At 38.3% G+C, this 16201-nt stretch overlaps 1 protein-coding gene across 1 annotated transcript in view; it reads right to left on the bottom strand.

Moving 5' to 3' along the window:
• The window catches only part of DDX58 (DExD/H-box helicase 58), a 36250-nt gene that overhangs the window by 14506 nt on the left and 5543 nt on the right, over nt 1-16201 (bottom strand). Inside the window, exons 3-10 of the mRNA XM_032396750.1 lie at nt 11789-11970; nt 10662-10809; nt 9505-9627; nt 7941-8039; nt 7389-7542; nt 6587-6845; nt 4488-4650; nt 2883-3002 (exon numbers count right to left, since the gene is read on the bottom strand). Of these exons, the coding sequence (XP_032252641.1) occupies nt 2883-3002; nt 4488-4650; nt 6587-6845; nt 7389-7542; nt 7941-8039; nt 9505-9627; nt 10662-10809; nt 11789-11970 (1248 nt within the window). The remainder of the gene's footprint in view (nt 1-2882; nt 3003-4487; nt 4651-6586; nt 6846-7388; nt 7543-7940; nt 8040-9504; nt 9628-10661; nt 10810-11788; nt 11971-16201) is intronic.

The raw sequence follows: 16201 nt of genomic DNA, 5'->3' as shown, positions 1-16201 counted from the left end.
GTGATTTCTTACTGAATCAAAGTATCTTACACTCAAATTCATTTCATTTTCACAAACCTCTGAGGTGGATGTTATATTTTACAGGTGAGGAAACCAAAGCTCAGAAAAGCAAAGTAATTTACCCAAAGTGACAGAGCTAGCATGTGGGGTGAGTGCAGGAATGCAGATCCAGGTGTGTCTGATACTGAAGGCTTACAAGCTCTATGAGCTGATGACCAAAGCAGCCCAGAGGTAAAACGATGGACAGGAAAATATCTAACTTTGCCTCTAACAATAAAGCAGTGAATAAAAATAATAGGTCTCATGAGCTTCATCAGGAAGATATTTAAAAGCAAGTGAGAGAGAACTCAACACACTCTCTTCTACCTTGCTATGAACTTAAGCTGTCTGATCTCCACAGCACCATTCGCAGGGCCGAGCAAAAAACAGGCACTCAAAAGATGCTCATCGTGGATGCTTCTGTATGTGTGCATCTCCTAAGCTATGCCTCAGTTGCTCGGTCCAAAAATTGAGCATCAGCTGTGGTCCAGGCTGTGTGCAGGGTGCTGGTGGTAAAAGGATGCAGAAAACAGAAGAAGCCTATTCTCAAGCAGCTCAGATCTCCAGGGCTCCCTGGGAAGAGCACAGTTTAGTAAAACTCACAGGCAAGAGCTATAATTCTGGGTTAAACTGCTCCTGTCACCCATTCATATTTAGCAGGAGGAACAAAGGAGGCTATTCAGACAAGTAGCATTGACATGCTTCTTTCCCAGCTCCAACTACAAACAAGATGGTCAGCAGTAAACCAGATGAATTAACAAGTATTTCTTGAATGTGAGTAGGTGTGAAAATGAGCTAAGCAATCTGGAAATGAACAGCTGACAGGATGTAGACTGGGGAAAAGGTGGAGGTAGGGAATTAGAAGTGGGGGGAATAAGAAGATAGAAATTCATGTCTCTCCACCCTTCTGCTACCTCCCTAGTTCAGACTACATCATAATGTCCCTGGAAAATATGACGGCCTCCTAACTTCTTGCCTTGGTCCCTCCAATCCACTGCCCACTCAGCAGCTAAAGAGAGAGTTTCCAAAATTGCAGATGAAACATTTTGCTACCCCACCACTTAAACGCCTGTAGTGGATTCCTCTAGCCAAAATCCTACCCAGTTCTCAGGATCCTCTGTGATCTAGCTTCTGATTCTCATCTCCAGCTGCTCTGCTTCCTGCATTTGACAGGACTAATGGAAGTCCTCATACCATTTCTGCTTTCCTGGCCTTTGCACATGCTGTTCCCTCTGCCTGAAACACACCTGATCACCACCATCCACCTACCCTATCCCGTTGTTTTATTATTCCTTATCTAACTTTGGCTTTACCATTGTTCTGGAAATGCCACAAGGGCAGGAGCTGTATCTCAGGGTCCATGCTATCGCCCCATCAGCTAGCACACTGCCGAGCACCAAGTGGATGACAAGTGAATGAACATGTTCAAGGAACCGCTAAGTCAAAGGATCCGAGTAGGGAAGGAGTGGAAGGTAAAACTGGAAAGAAAAGTAGAACCAGATTGTGCAGGTAGGGCCCAGACTGGCAGGTTAGAGGCTTAGAGAGCTTTGCTTGTAAGGCAGATTCAAGCAGGATACTAACATGATAAAACTGGTATTTCAGAAAGTCCAACCTGGTAACAGGGGGCTGAATGGAAAAGTGAGTGTGGGTGGGCAAACCAGCCAGACAGCAGTCAGCCTAAGTCCTAAATCAAGCTGTGAAAGAAGAGGAGAAGAGAAAAAGCAAAATAAGTGTGAAGAAAGGTGAATTCACAAATTCAACATCTCCAAAGCTGCTCCTAGTTCTGGAACCAGCACTCCCTACTGGTATATCAACAAGTGTGCAAGCCAGAAGCCTGGTGCAAATCACTCCCACTCCCACCCAAAACCGGCTGGCCATGAAATCGGAACACTTCCTGTTTGCAGTGCTCAGTGCGAACCTCCTCCTTCCACCAGCCTGTCTTGACTACCTCTGGCCCTCTTTGTTCACTGGTATTCTTATCACATCGCGAATCAGTTTAAAATCTTCAGATGCTTCCCCCTGCTTTTAGGACAAAGCCTTTCCTGGTCTGGCCCCTGCCTCTCTAGCGTCAACTCCTTTCTACTACTCATGCATTGGGAATACCATGAAATGCTTGCCGTTCCTAAAACTTTTTCTTCTGTCAATGCCTTTTCAACCTCACGTGGTTGTCTCTCCTTCTTAGCTTGGCTGACTTCAAGACTGCCTCAGGCACCACCCCACTCCAGGAAGCTTCCCTGCAGCTCATTCCAGGCCAAAGTTCCTACGTGCTCTCAAGGCACCGAGGTTGTACCTCTGCCCTGCTGTGTGGGAGCTACTCACATCTGATTCTCATTATTGACTGTGAGTTCCCTGAGGTTGGGACTATGTCTTTAACCTTGTCCTTTCCATTACCTGGCACAATGAGTATCTGGTGAATGAATGAAAGAACAAAAGAGAGAAGAGAACTTGGTAACTTCATGAGAGAGTCTCAAAAGAGGAAGAATCGAAGATCACTGCCTGTTTCAATCTGAGCCATCACGGAAATGGTGGTTTCATTCATATAAATGGGGAAGTCAGAACTTAGAACTTTTCAAATTAGCTAATTTGAAAGCCATGAACTGATTTAAATATGGTATTGTTCAGGTATGTATGTCCAGAGATTTACTTTGAATTTAAAAAGAAAAAAAAAAGGAAGAGAGACTAAAGGAGGACTTACAGGTTTCCTGAATAACCTATAATCAGGAAGGTTGACCTCTTGATTACGGTCTTGACCCTGTCTGAACTGAAGAGAATGCAAAAAGACAGTAGTGAACAATATATGGTTATTCCTAAATGAAGAGAATACAAAATGAGATTTATCTCACCGAGAGTTACAGTACCGAGCTCGTCAAAGATATTCTTTGCCAGACTCTCTGTCTCCCTCATCAGCTGTGATATGATGCATTTAAATCTGTCAGTAGTCCGTGATTCCACTTTCCTGAAAACTAAAGCCATCAAAACAAAGTGAGTATTTTTCAGGAAGAACACATCATAGTTCGAAGCAGGCATCTGCACACCTTTCTCTGCCTCTGTTACTTCTTCTGCAAGACCTGAGGCCCCAAGCTCACAGGGTGGTAGTCTAAATGATGTATCAAATGCTCAAAAACCTTGCAAGAGCTCCCGAGTGCTTCATGCACAGATTCTAACATCTCTGTCTTTCATGGTCTGGGTCTAATCCAACTTCTCATTCTGGTTTTCCTCCTTACTCAACATGGAGCCTCTACTCTGACAAGGCTGGTATCCATCTTATCTCTGCAAGTACAACACTTTTTAACCCTCTCTTCTTTGATTTTCTCCTTTCCCACCCAACCCCCAGAAGCGCTCACACTGTTCCTAAAATTCATTATTGCATTGTTTCCGCAGAAACTTAATAACTGCCTACCACGTGGCACGTTCTGGTGATAAACAGTTGAAAAGAACACAGTCTGTGCTCCAGAGAGGTCTGTGTTCTCAGGGGAGAGAAAGGTACATTAGCCAAATAACCACAGTAAAGTGCCATAATGTAAGTATGTGCCAGGTGTCAAGGGGCACAAGGAAGAAAATCTCTAATTCTTCCAAAGGAGGAAATGCTGGGGGTAACTGGGGGAAGAGGAATGAAGGAAGCAGAAGATGCATTTGAGGAGCCCAGAGGAATGCAGCATGGTTAGACTTATAGGAGGGGGCAATGAAGTACAGAGGGCAGAGGGGACTGGATTCCAAAGAAGTTTGTACTTGATACTAAAAAGTTTAGATTGGGTACCTTCCCTAAACTCCTTACAGGCAACTCCCAGGAAGGAACTGAACTGCCCCTCCCTGGCTATTTAATGTGTGTTTGCGATGCCTTATTCAGTCATACACTATCCCCAGAGCAAGGATGAAGGCAATATGTCTCCTCTTCTGCTGTCTCTTGCTGGGTTAGTATAGCATTGGAATTTAGTAAACATTTGCTGGTCAATCTTTTAAAAAAATCATATTGATCTGCTGAGGAAAAATATGATGAACTCAGATTCATTTCAACCCATATCATCAGATACATTATTCAAATAATGAATGATCACACAGTATCCTCCTCAGGCATGCAACTCAGGGAAGGACTGAGCCCAGCTCTTGGCCATTTACATGCTTTGATTTTCTCATCTTGTCTCTCTCATTGTTAGTATCCTTATAAGAACTTTATCAAAAACAAAACAAAAACAAAAAAAGAACTTTATCAAACTGAAGAGGAAGAATGTTTGCTTTCAGCAGTCCACACTCTTGAGGTTCATCCATTGCTTGAGGACAGAGTTTGATTGAGGAAAGAGGCATGAAATGTAATTATTTCCCAAGTTTGGGGTTAAATATTTTCTACTAAACAGAAAAGGTAAAAAGTCAGTATTCATCCAAATGTCTCTGAACTAGGAAAAGCAGAGGGTAACGAAGTTCTAAAGGGCTTGTTACTGGATTCCACTTACACTTCTGGGGCTTATAGACAATTTCTTCCAATTCCTCCAAGTTGTCTTTGACTGTTGCTATCACTGATGTGTCAAGAGAAGCACACAGTTTGCAGATATATTCCATGGCTTCCATTGTGTTTTTGGCATCCCCAATGCCAACCGAGGCAGTCAGCCCAATGACCTGTGAGGATCATTCCAAATTGTCAGACATCTGGAAAACAGCATGCCATTTCCACACTCCCCCATGCAACCCTTTCCTGCTAAAGTAGGGGTGTTTGTTTGTTTGTTTGTTTTACTAATTAAAGAGTAAGAAAACTAATTTTTTCCCTGATATTCTCTATGACACTGCAAATGGAAAGGTCCCCATTAGGCAAAACACTGAATAGATGCAGGAGTCACAACTTATCAAATGAACACGAATTAGCAAAGAAACCAAGAGCAAAAACCATTTCAAGGCAGGACTTCTTTCTTCTCTACCCTTGTGTCCTACATGATATGCAGAACAACATACTAAAAGGAAAGGGACCAAATCAGACACAACTCCATTCTAAACGCAACCATGTCACACTGGCTGTGGATTCTTGGACAAGTATCTTCAGCCCTCTTTAAAGTTGGGAAACAATAGCTATTTAAAATGATAGGTGTGTGAATTCAGTAAGATAACATTTGCAAAAAAAAAAAAAAAATTAGCTTAATGGTCACCTAATAATTTATGTCTTCCTTGAATAGCCACTCAGTAAATACTGAATAATTGACTCATTAGCAAGGAATCTAATCAACCACCAATTTTTTTTCTAGAAGAAAAAGCTGTAAGAAATGTGATTGCTACTGAATTTTGTCTATGGGTACCATACTGAATTTCTTCTTTTTTTTTTTTTTTTTTTTAAAGATTTTATTTATTTATTTGAGAGAGAGAGAATGAGAGAGAGCACATGAGAGGGGGGGAGGGTCAGAGGGAGAAGCAGACTCCCTGCCGAGCAGGGAGCCCGATGCGGGACTCGATCCAGGGACTCCAGGATCATGACCTGAGCCGAAGGCAGTCGCTTAACCAACTGAGCCACCCAGGCGCCCCCATACTGAATTTCTTCTAACCTATGCTTCCTAAACAGGTAGTTATTAGGGCTAGAGATCTTTAGGTACTGTGATATTGGTATACTATAAATTCAGGGTTTCCAACCTCATCTGGATCCTTAATGTAACCAAGAAATTCTTCTATATATTCCTCTTAGTTCTCGCTCTCATTTCAAATTCTCTCCATGTATCTTGAGCTCTGTCCCCATTCCTATCTTGATTATTCTCAGCAAATAATCTGTCTACCTCTCCTACAAATAGGAGAAAAGAGAGATTAAATGCCAGGGATTCCCTACCTTTCCTGTCCCCATCTAAGAACTACTCTCTCTCTCGACTCTTCTCACACCCTCACCTCTGATGACACCAAAAATGGTGTCCCATCTGCTCTCCTCTACTAACGCACATTCCTGCCTACTTATCCCGTACCCTCTGGTCTCTCCTAGCATCTTGTTCTATCGATCATTCCCTCTATCCCACTCTGCCTCACCTATTGCTATTTACCACTTCACATTTTACACTCAAATGATATGGAAGACCTTCAGGACTCTTGGGCACACCACGCTCTCTCATACCTCTGTGCCTCTGGACACACAGTAGCGCTTCCTGAAAACCATCCAGTTATCTACCTTGTACATTCTTGTTACTTTTTACTTAACTTCTGTTAGGTTTTGTCTTACTTTCACAGCACACTTACGAGTTTTCACTTCTGTTCTGACTACACCGTACCCATTTCCATAGTGTGCCATCACCATATATTATGACACAATTCTTACATGTCTGGCTCCCCATGAAACTTCAACTGTTTGAGATTTATGTCTTTTTATATTTGTATCCCCAGTGCCTAGCCACAGTGGATAACACAGGGGGGCACCTAATGCATATTTGTTAAGTGAATAAGTGAATGAACAAATAAAAATTAATCAATGAACTATACAATATGGACTTAGGACCTGAGAAGACCATCCTCAATGTGGTCAGTAGAGTAAGCAAATAGGATTTAAGAAGGTTATAGCTCTTCTGAGGAATCCACCCAACTCTGGAAATACCTGAGGCAGTGGGTCTGAAGAATCTCCAAGTTTCTGATCTAGATAATTAAACATGATCATATTGTAAGGATGGTGTTTACCAGTGTTGTGACATTCATCAAATATCATCAAAGTAAAGACAGAGAGTGATGGAATAGTCCCATTTCTAAGGTTATTCACAAGAATCTGTGGAGTTATAATGATGATGTCATTGTTCTCAACAATCTGTTCCACTAAGATATTCTCAGATGTTGCTCCAGAAACACCTGCAACTTTGTACCTGGGAAATGACAGAAATTCCCTATTACCAACCATGATGTGAATGAGGAACCATAAAGACATGAAACACTAGGTCAGAGCATTAACTGATTAAGTTCTCCCTAACTCCAAAAGGAATATATGGGAGACAAGTGCTTAGCACAGAGCCATACACATAGTAAATGGTCAATAGCTGCAAGCCAGCTGTAACTGCTAGTAGAGTATGTTAATTCCTTCAAGTCTTAAGAAAGAAAATAGTACTTAAAGGGAAGAGTAATATTAAAGAAGTTATAAAATCATTAAAAAGTTAAATGTGTCATTTAAATGTAAAACTGATCTCAAGTCATTTACTTACTCTGCAAGAGCTAACCAAAGGAGTTTAGGATTTCAAGCATACCTAACAAAACAGACTTGCATCCATGAAAAATTAATTACATCTAGATTATATAAAAGCTAAATCTATTATAAATTTTTGAATCCTAGCTTTCCAAAATTAAACTAAGCTGAATACACACCAGTTACATGAAGCTAGAGAAAAAGAAATGGGACCAACTGTTATACCTACCCAAGTTTTTCAAAATATTTGGAGAACACGGATTTCTGCTGTTCATACACTGGGAGTTGAATAGCAAAAAAGACAACCTTCCCCTTTTGTCCTTGTGGAAATTTTTTAAGATGATGTTCACATATAAGAAGGGAAATAAAGGTTTTTCCACAACCTTTTAACATACAAAGAAAAAGAAAACATGTAATTGATATTATACTAAAATATTTCTATAGAAAGGTAATTATTTTTGGCTCCCCTAAAACCACTGCACCAACTAATAAACTAGGAATGTCGACAGAATTTATACCAGGACAGAAAAATATCAAGTTACTTCCTAGGTAACATGCAAATAAAATAGTCAAGGCATAAAGCAAGCTAAAACAGGGCATTTTTCTTTCCTTCCTCAGGTTCCTTAAAATACCTGGAGACTATATTAATGGGAAAGTTTTCTCAAAAGATATATGGAACAAGGAAAAAATGGAAACTTGTCCATTTTGTCCCAGTATTCAATACAAGAAAAAAAAGGAAGCAAACAGAAACAAACCATGTAAGTAGTGGCAATCAACTTACCAGTAGGAGCACATATTATTGTGTTTTTTCCTTCCTTAGCAGGCAAAGCGAGCTCTAGTTGGTAATTTCTTGGCTTCAGTGGGGTGCAAGTAGGAGGGGCTTATGTAATACAAAAGGAACAAAATTACCAAGTAGTTACAGCTCTGAGGAATCAAGGAAAGAACTATCTGTCATCAAATAGACAGGAATTCTGACTTTAGCAAAAAAGGGCCTCATTTAAGAAAATTTAGAATCCTTGACTCTTGTTAACCATTCCAGCCTCAGCGCTGATGTGAAGTACAAAATTCTCCCTCAGTGACAAAGTCCCAATGGCAAGAATCCTTTGAAAAAGCCACAAAGATTTCTTTCTTAAATAACCTTGGAAGTCTAGTAAGGAGAAACTAAAGCAAGAATGGCCTAATTCAGGGCAAGACAGATGGCCACTGGTTAAAAGGAAATGCTATATGGAACAAAACAACAAATCCCTCCTAGATCTCTGAAAAGCAACAAACTATAAACAACGAATTCCCAGAGCAATCTCTTATTGAAGAGCAACCATGCTTTATAATTCTGCAGGCTCTCCCATGGTATCTTCTCTCAATAGGACCAGAAGTTTCAAAAATAACCAGAGGCTTTTTTTCCACAACAGATAAGCATATAGAATGTTACTGCTAGAAAAGACCTTAGAAGTCATCTATTGACTCCAACCTATTTTAAAGAAAAGGAACTTAAAAGGTTAAGTGAGTTCACTAAAGTCCCTTACATGTCAGAAAAAATTAAAGCAATTTACATTCAGTGATTTTACTCTGAAATGACAAGAAAATTTGTATCATTTGGTTGCAGAAGTAATCTGTAAATCTTCTTGTGGTGTTATCCCCAAATCACACCTTTCTTCTCACACTACCCAGTATTAATCAGAATGTCTTCCCTGATGTTCTTTTGTAAAAAACTTTTTACTGTGGCTCATTATGCAACTTTCTGGTCCCCTCATGAAAACATGCTTCTAGAAAGACAAGGTGGGCCTTATAACTAAGTTATACAGTGCCTTTGTGTGAAATTAGAAAAAGGAGACCTTCTGGAAGGATACAGCCCCTCTGTGCACTGTTTGGCAAATAGCACAGGCAGGATCTCAGTCCTCACTCAAGCTCAGCTGGGTACATTTGTGCAGTGCACAAACTTCATCAACTTACACTGCAGCCCTGGGATAGTAAAAGGAAAGTGAGCAAGTGACTCATAAATATTAGTGTTTCTTTAGAGAGCAGAGCTGATTTTAGATTTCATAGACACTAAGTTTCTGGGAGGACCCTATGTGCATTTTCAATGCAGACATGCACATATGTTCTTAGTGACAAAAGAAAATAAAAGAGGCTGACAATAGCTTTGGAAGAGAGAGAATAATATGTTTTCATTATAGAAAAAGTATCTATTTTAATATAAATTATCTTTTCTTTAAAAAAGATAAATGATCTTTTCTTACTTTTCCTTTAAAACCCTTTCATAACACTATGGCTTTGGGCACTGCAGGCCATGTCCCCACACAAAATACCCAAAGAATACCATTATGGAAAAGAACAATGCTGGGTACCTGAAGGTGGAGATAAGTTCTGACTAAGATTCTGGCATTCTGGTTCTTCCTTGTAGAAAATCTGTATGTCAGAAGTTTCTATTTCATCATCCTCAAGAACTTTCGATTCAGCATTTTTTGCATCTGTATGAGACCAAAAAGCATCTTAGAATCTTGATTTAATCTGATGATTGTCTTGATAGCACAAGTCCTACAAAGAGGTCATAATCCTAAAATTTTCAGCTCCATTAAAATTTCTCACAACCACTCCCTTTCACCTTCTAAAACAATGAAAAGAATCTTTTTGAGTGTGATGTCTCAATTTGGAGTCTGAACTTCAATGTCATTTAGGACTTTATTATTCAAAGTGTGGAACATGGGCCAGCAACTTCCAGAGCTTGTTAGAAATGCAGGCTGTGTCCCTACTAAGTCAGAATCTGCATTTTAACAAAATCCCCAGGTGATTCTCACAGACAGTAAAGAAGAGAAGCACCACTTACCAGACATTTATGGCTTCCATTCCTGACTTAACCTAAGAAATCAGATGGGTATTTATATAGACATTTTCTAGAACAACTTGTGATGTAAAGAAGCCTAGGACAAGCGAAGACCAGGCAGTTGATTTACCAAACTCAGACTTTAAAACAATGCTCTGAGCAGAGGTTAGCTTCAGGAAATCACATGATGGCACAGATACTCCTTTTTCAATCCTGTTCTGGCTTAGTTCCTGATGGCTCAGGCAAGAGAAGTAGGCTATGTCTATTATGATTCTACTCTGAAAACGGGGCAAGTCCTGGAGTTTGAACCTTTCACTCTAGAATTTTAAAGCTATTTCTCTGATAATCTAAACCCAGAGAGTGAGCTCAGATTCTGCCTTCCCCAAATCCTTTGGACCAGATGGGTTAATTCTGGATGAGAGCAGTTTGCCCTGGTCCATTTTAGGGGTTACACACAACCAAATTACTTCTGTAGGCAAGTAGCCACTTGCTTCCCAGAACTCAATTTCATGCTGCTCTCTCACTAGAGATGTAGCCATGGGTCTCTGAAGGGCAAAATGCCTCTGACAGTGAGTGAAAGACAGGTAGGAATGAAAGAGGCCCTAAGTAGAACTATGAGAAAGGTAGAACATGTTTTCAGACCCTCCCAACCTTTCAGAGCTCTTCCCTGGAATATCCTACCTTTGTCCACAATCCACAGTTGACTGAACTTGTTCTCGTCTATCTCCAAAGCAAGTTCCAAAGTTTTGGGCCAGTTTTCCTTGTCTGATCTGAGAAGGCATTCAACCATTTTCTCCGCACCTGCCATCAGCCCCTTGTTGGAACAAACCTAAGCAAGACAACTGCAGTTGATCAATCATTTTAAAAGTTTTCCTTTTATGAGTTTTTATTGAAGAAATATCAATTCAAGCACTACCTGACTTAAAATAATTGTATACTATGGTTCAATAGGTCTTATTCATGACCATTTTTGCCCCAACCAACACAGTGTCTTTTAAGACACCCTTTCCTTTGTCTTTGTCTTTATACATGGCATTGCTATGTCAAGCCAGGTGTTTTCACATCCTCTGAGACCTTATATGTATCATCCTCAGCAATATTAGGAAACAATCCATTTGACAACCATTCAAAATATGGGTATATTGGCATGGAGAGATATTTGGAAGAATATAACAAAATATTAACAAATATTTTTTCAGGATAATGGGACCTATGTGATTTTTATTATTCATCATAACTAAAATTTATTGAGCACTTATTATTATGTGCCAGGCATATGTAAGCACTTTACATATATTATCTCATTTAATCCCTCTAAAAATATCATGTTAATAAGGTACTATTATTATTTCCATTTTACGTGAAGAAATAGGTTTAGAGAAACTAACTTGCCTAAGATCATACTACTAGTAAATGGCTGAACTAGGATTCTAACAAGATTTGTGTGCAGAGCCTGAATGCTCAACCATGAGAGTCTATAGCTTTTGTTCTTTTTATTTGCTAAAGTGTTCAACTTAAAATTTGCATAAAACATTATTCACAAAAGTAATTATAATTTTAACTGAAAATAGGGCAAACCTGAAAAAAACTCGTGACACTAAAAATTATTCAATTCACAACTAAAAATACTATTCTAGGTAATTATGCCTTAGATTTGAGGACTTTTGTGGATTTCAATGATCTTTCTCAGGTCTAAATCAGTGAAGAAAACAGAAGACATTTCCCATGTTCAAATTACCTCCCCCCAATTTAGTATTTTATATTAAATTAATTATAATTAATTTTGCTAAATAAATTAATTAAATTACCTGTATAATTTCTTCACATTCCTGACTAATTAAACATTCAGATATTTTAGGAAGGATTTCTTTTGGATTAACTGTGGTTTTAAATTCTGGTTGTAAACGCTTTAAAAGTATTCTATACTCCTCTAGACTTTCAATTTTTTGGAAATCCCAAGTTTCAATGGCTTCATGAAGTCCAGAATAACCTGGAAAGAAAGAAGAAAATGGGGGCTTTTATGAAACCAACTAAAAGATATTTTAAGATTGTTATCATAGGAATCATGTTTGAATGTATAGTAAGAGAACTCAAAAGATATCTGTAAATCACCTCAATAATTAATGATCTTTCAAAAAGAAAACTCAATATTTATTATAGGCACCCAACATTTTAGGTCCTCTAACAAAGTTTTTCATCTCTTAGGAAAAAGTGCTTAGGATAATGTGAAGTCTTACATTTGGTCTTAGTTCCAAGTGCCCCATGGACCTCACCTACAACCTCTGACTTGTCTTCCAGTGAGTCAAATCATCATGAAATTATTATCTTCCCAGTGCAAAGTAGCAAAGTGGGCAAAAGGAAATATAAGTCTTAATTCCTGCCCCTTAGGAACTTAACCTTCTACATTACTCCCAGAAAAGAATATTAAGTATAATGGGAAATATGAGGAGAAAAAAAAATATTTCCAACTGTAATAATTCAAGAATGCTTCAATCTAAGTTTCTCAAATAAAATCACCAGATTTGTCTGACTATACAGCCCACATTCTTTTCATTTGGCTATAAAGAGCCTAACAACAAAATGAACACATGGGAACCCACTACCCAACTTAACTAGAATTTCCCAGTACTTTTGTGGGAGTGTACCTTCTTTTTCCCCACCTTTTCACCTCCCTGCAAAGAGACTACCATCCTGTATTTGATGTATCACTCCCTTCATTTTTTTGAATAGTTGCATGGCATACGCTTGATTCCTTCAACAATGTATGCTTAGGGGTGCGTGGATGACTCAGTCAGTTAAGCATCTGCTTTCTGCTCAGGTCATGATCCCAGGGTCCTGGGATTGAGGCCCACATGGGGCTCCCTGCTCAGCAGGGAGTCTGCTTCTCCCTCTGCCTCTGCCCCTTCCCCCTGCTCATGTGTGTATGTGCACTCTCTCTCTTTCAAATAAACAAAGCATCTAAAAATTTTTTTAAAAAAAATAAAGGCTTTAAAAAAACAATACATGTTTAGTTTGGCTTGTTTGGAACTTCATAATTACATCCTACTAAATGTACTTTTCTCTGCTTTTTAAAAAGTTTAATATTACATCTCAAAGCTTCAGCTGTGTTGTCTGTAGCCGTGTTCATACATTTTCACTGCAGTACAGTGGACCCATCATGTGACTATTGTAGAATTTTATCATCCATTTTCTTTTTGAAGGACACTGGGTTGCTTCCAGTTTTGTTTGGTTGCTTGCTTGCTTTTGTTATTACAATTATTCTATGAACACTCTTGTATGTGTATGCTGCAATATATGTGCAAGAGTTTTTCTAGGGTACATACTTAAGAGTGAAACTTGGAAACTGAGGGTTGCTGGAGTGGTGGGGGGTGGGAGGGATGGGGTGGCTGGGTGACAGACATTGGGGAGGGTATGTGCTATGGTGAGCGCTGTGAATTGTGCAAGACTGTTGAATCACAGACCTGTACCTCTGAAACAAATAATACATTATATGTTAAAAAAAAAAAAAAAGAAGCAGCAGCAGCTAGCAGGAGGGGAAGAATGAAGGGGGGGAAATTGGAGGGGGAGACGAACCATGAGAGACTATGGACTCTGAGAAACAAACTGAGGGTTCTAGAGGGGAGGGGGTGGGGGGAGGGGCTAGCCTGGTGATGGGTATTAAGGAGGGCACATATTGCATGGAGCACCGGGTGGTATACGCAAACAATGAATCATGGAACACTACATCAAAAACTAATGATGTAATGTATGGTGACTAACATAACATAATAAAAAAAGAGTGAAACTGTTGGACAGGTGGATACAAGAGAGTTGAACTATATTAGATGATGCCAAATTGTTTTTCAAAATAATTGCATTAATTTACACTCTGTATAGTGACACTTAAGATTTCCCATGATTAAATATCCTCTTCAAGCCTTAGCATTGTTGGACTTCCTAAGTTTTGCTATCTAGTAGTTAATAAAATGCTATCTCATTGAGTTCCTAATTCACAATTCCCTAATTGCTATTTGGGCTGAGAATCTTTTCATATGTTTATCAACCTTTCTTACTCCCTTTTCTTTATAATGTCAGTTCACACTTTTGCCCTGTAGATGTTTTCTTTTCCAAAATGATTTTAAAGCCTTTTTAATATATTCTAGATATTAATCTTTTTGGTGATTATATATTTTGCAAAGATCCTCTCCCAGTTTGTGCCTGTTTTTTCACTTTCTTTTGTGTTTGACAAACAGATGTTTTTAATTTTAATGTCATCAAATATATCAATTTGTCTTTTATGGATAATGCTTTAATGTTTGTTTCATAAATCCTGCCATACCCCAAGGTCATAAAATATTATTCTATATTCTTTTCTAAAATTGTTAAAATTTTGCCTTTTAGAATTAAGTCTTTAATTCTTATGAATTCATTTTGTGTGTATGTGTGAATGGAATGAGCTAAGGAATACAAATTTATTTTACATGGATATGTAATTTAGGGTTTGTTTGGTTTTTAACATTATCCTGTTTATAATGGCCCACTGCAACTTATTAAAAGCCCCTCTGTTCCTAATGATCCTCCTTTCCCAGTGATCTCAAATATATCAGGTTTTCATAAATATATGAGTTTAATTGAAGACTCTCTATTCTATTTCACTGGTCAGTTGGTCGATGCCAGGACTAACGTTACGCTGTCTCAATGCCTAGCATAAATCTTGCTATTTAGAAGGGGAAACCCCAGCCTACTTAAGTCTTCTTCTTCAGGAATGTCCTGACTATTCTTGGATCATAATTCTTCCATTTACATTTTAAAATCATTTAGAAATTTGTCAAGCACATGAAAAAGCATGTAGGATTTTTATTAAAATTGTATTGAATACAAAAATCAGTGTTGAAAGAGCAGATATTTTTATGGTATCAAGTCTTTCTCTCCATGTGCATGGGTATATATCTCCACTTAGATAGGACTTCTTTAATATCTTTCAATAACATTTTATCATTTTCTCCATTTGGACTTTACACATCTTTTGCTACATTTTTCCTAAATATATCACAACTTTTGTAAGTATTCTAAGTGATATTCATTTTGGACTACATTTTCTATTTGCTTCCAGTGGCTAGAAATGCAGCTAATTTTTGTGCTTTATTTTTATTACAGTATAATTAATATACAGTGTTTTATTAGTTTCAGGTGTGTAACATAATGCTTCAACAATTCTATACATTACTCAGTGCTTAATATGATAAATGTACTCTTTATCTCCTTTATCTGTTTCACCCACCTCCCTACCTACTTCCCTTCTGGCAACCACCAATTTGTCCCTATATCTAGGAGTCTATTTTTAATTTGTCTCTTTTTTATTTTGTTCACTTTGTTTCTTAAATTCCCCATATAAGTGAAATCATATGGTCTTTATCTTTCTCTGACTGACTTATTTCACTTAGCATTATACCCTCTAGATCCATCCATGTTGTTGCAAATGGCAAGATTTCGTTCTTTTTTTTTTATGGCTGAGTAATATCCCATTGTATATATACCACATCTTTATTCATTCATCTATGGATGGACATTTTGGTTGCTTCCATATCTTGGCTTTTGTAAATAATATTGCAATAAACATAGAGGCGCCTGCATCCCATTGAATTAGTATTTTCGTTCTCTTTGGGTAAATACCCAATAGTGGATCATATGGTAATTCTACTTTTAATATTTGGGAAACCTCCATACTGTTTTCCACAGTGGCTGTAGCAGTTTGCATTCCCACCAACAGTGCACGAGGGTTCTTTTTTCTCCACATCCTCACCAACACTTATTAGTTGTGTTGGCCATTCTGACAGGTGTGAGGTGATATATCATTGTGATATCTCAGTATCTCACTGTGGTTCTGATTTGCATTTCCCTGATGATTAGTGATGTTGAGTATCTTTCTATGTGTCTGTTGGCCATCTGTATGTCTTCTTAGGAGAAATGTCTGTTCATGTCTTCTGCCAATTTTTTAATCAGATCGCTTGATTTTTTGGTGTTGAATTGCAGAAGTTCTTTATGTATTTTGGATATTAACCCCTTATTGGAGATGTCATTTGCAAATATTTTCTCCCATTCAGCAGGTTGTTTTGTTTTGTTGATGGTTTCCTTTGCTGGGCAAAAGCTTTTTATTTGGTGTAGTTCCAATAGTTTAATTTTGCTTTTATTTCCCTTGCCAAAGGAGATAAATCTAGAAAAATGTTTCTATGACTGATGTC

This window comes from Phoca vitulina, unplaced genomic scaffold (genome assembly GCF_004348235.1).
Source record: "Phoca vitulina isolate PV1807 unplaced genomic scaffold, GSC_HSeal_1.0 scaffold94, whole genome shotgun sequence".
In the NCBI taxonomy this organism is placed as follows: Eukaryota; Metazoa; Chordata; class Mammalia; order Carnivora; family Phocidae; genus Phoca; species Phoca vitulina.
Note: the sequence above shows the minus strand (reverse complement) of the source record. Positions and strands in the feature narration are given on the sequence as shown.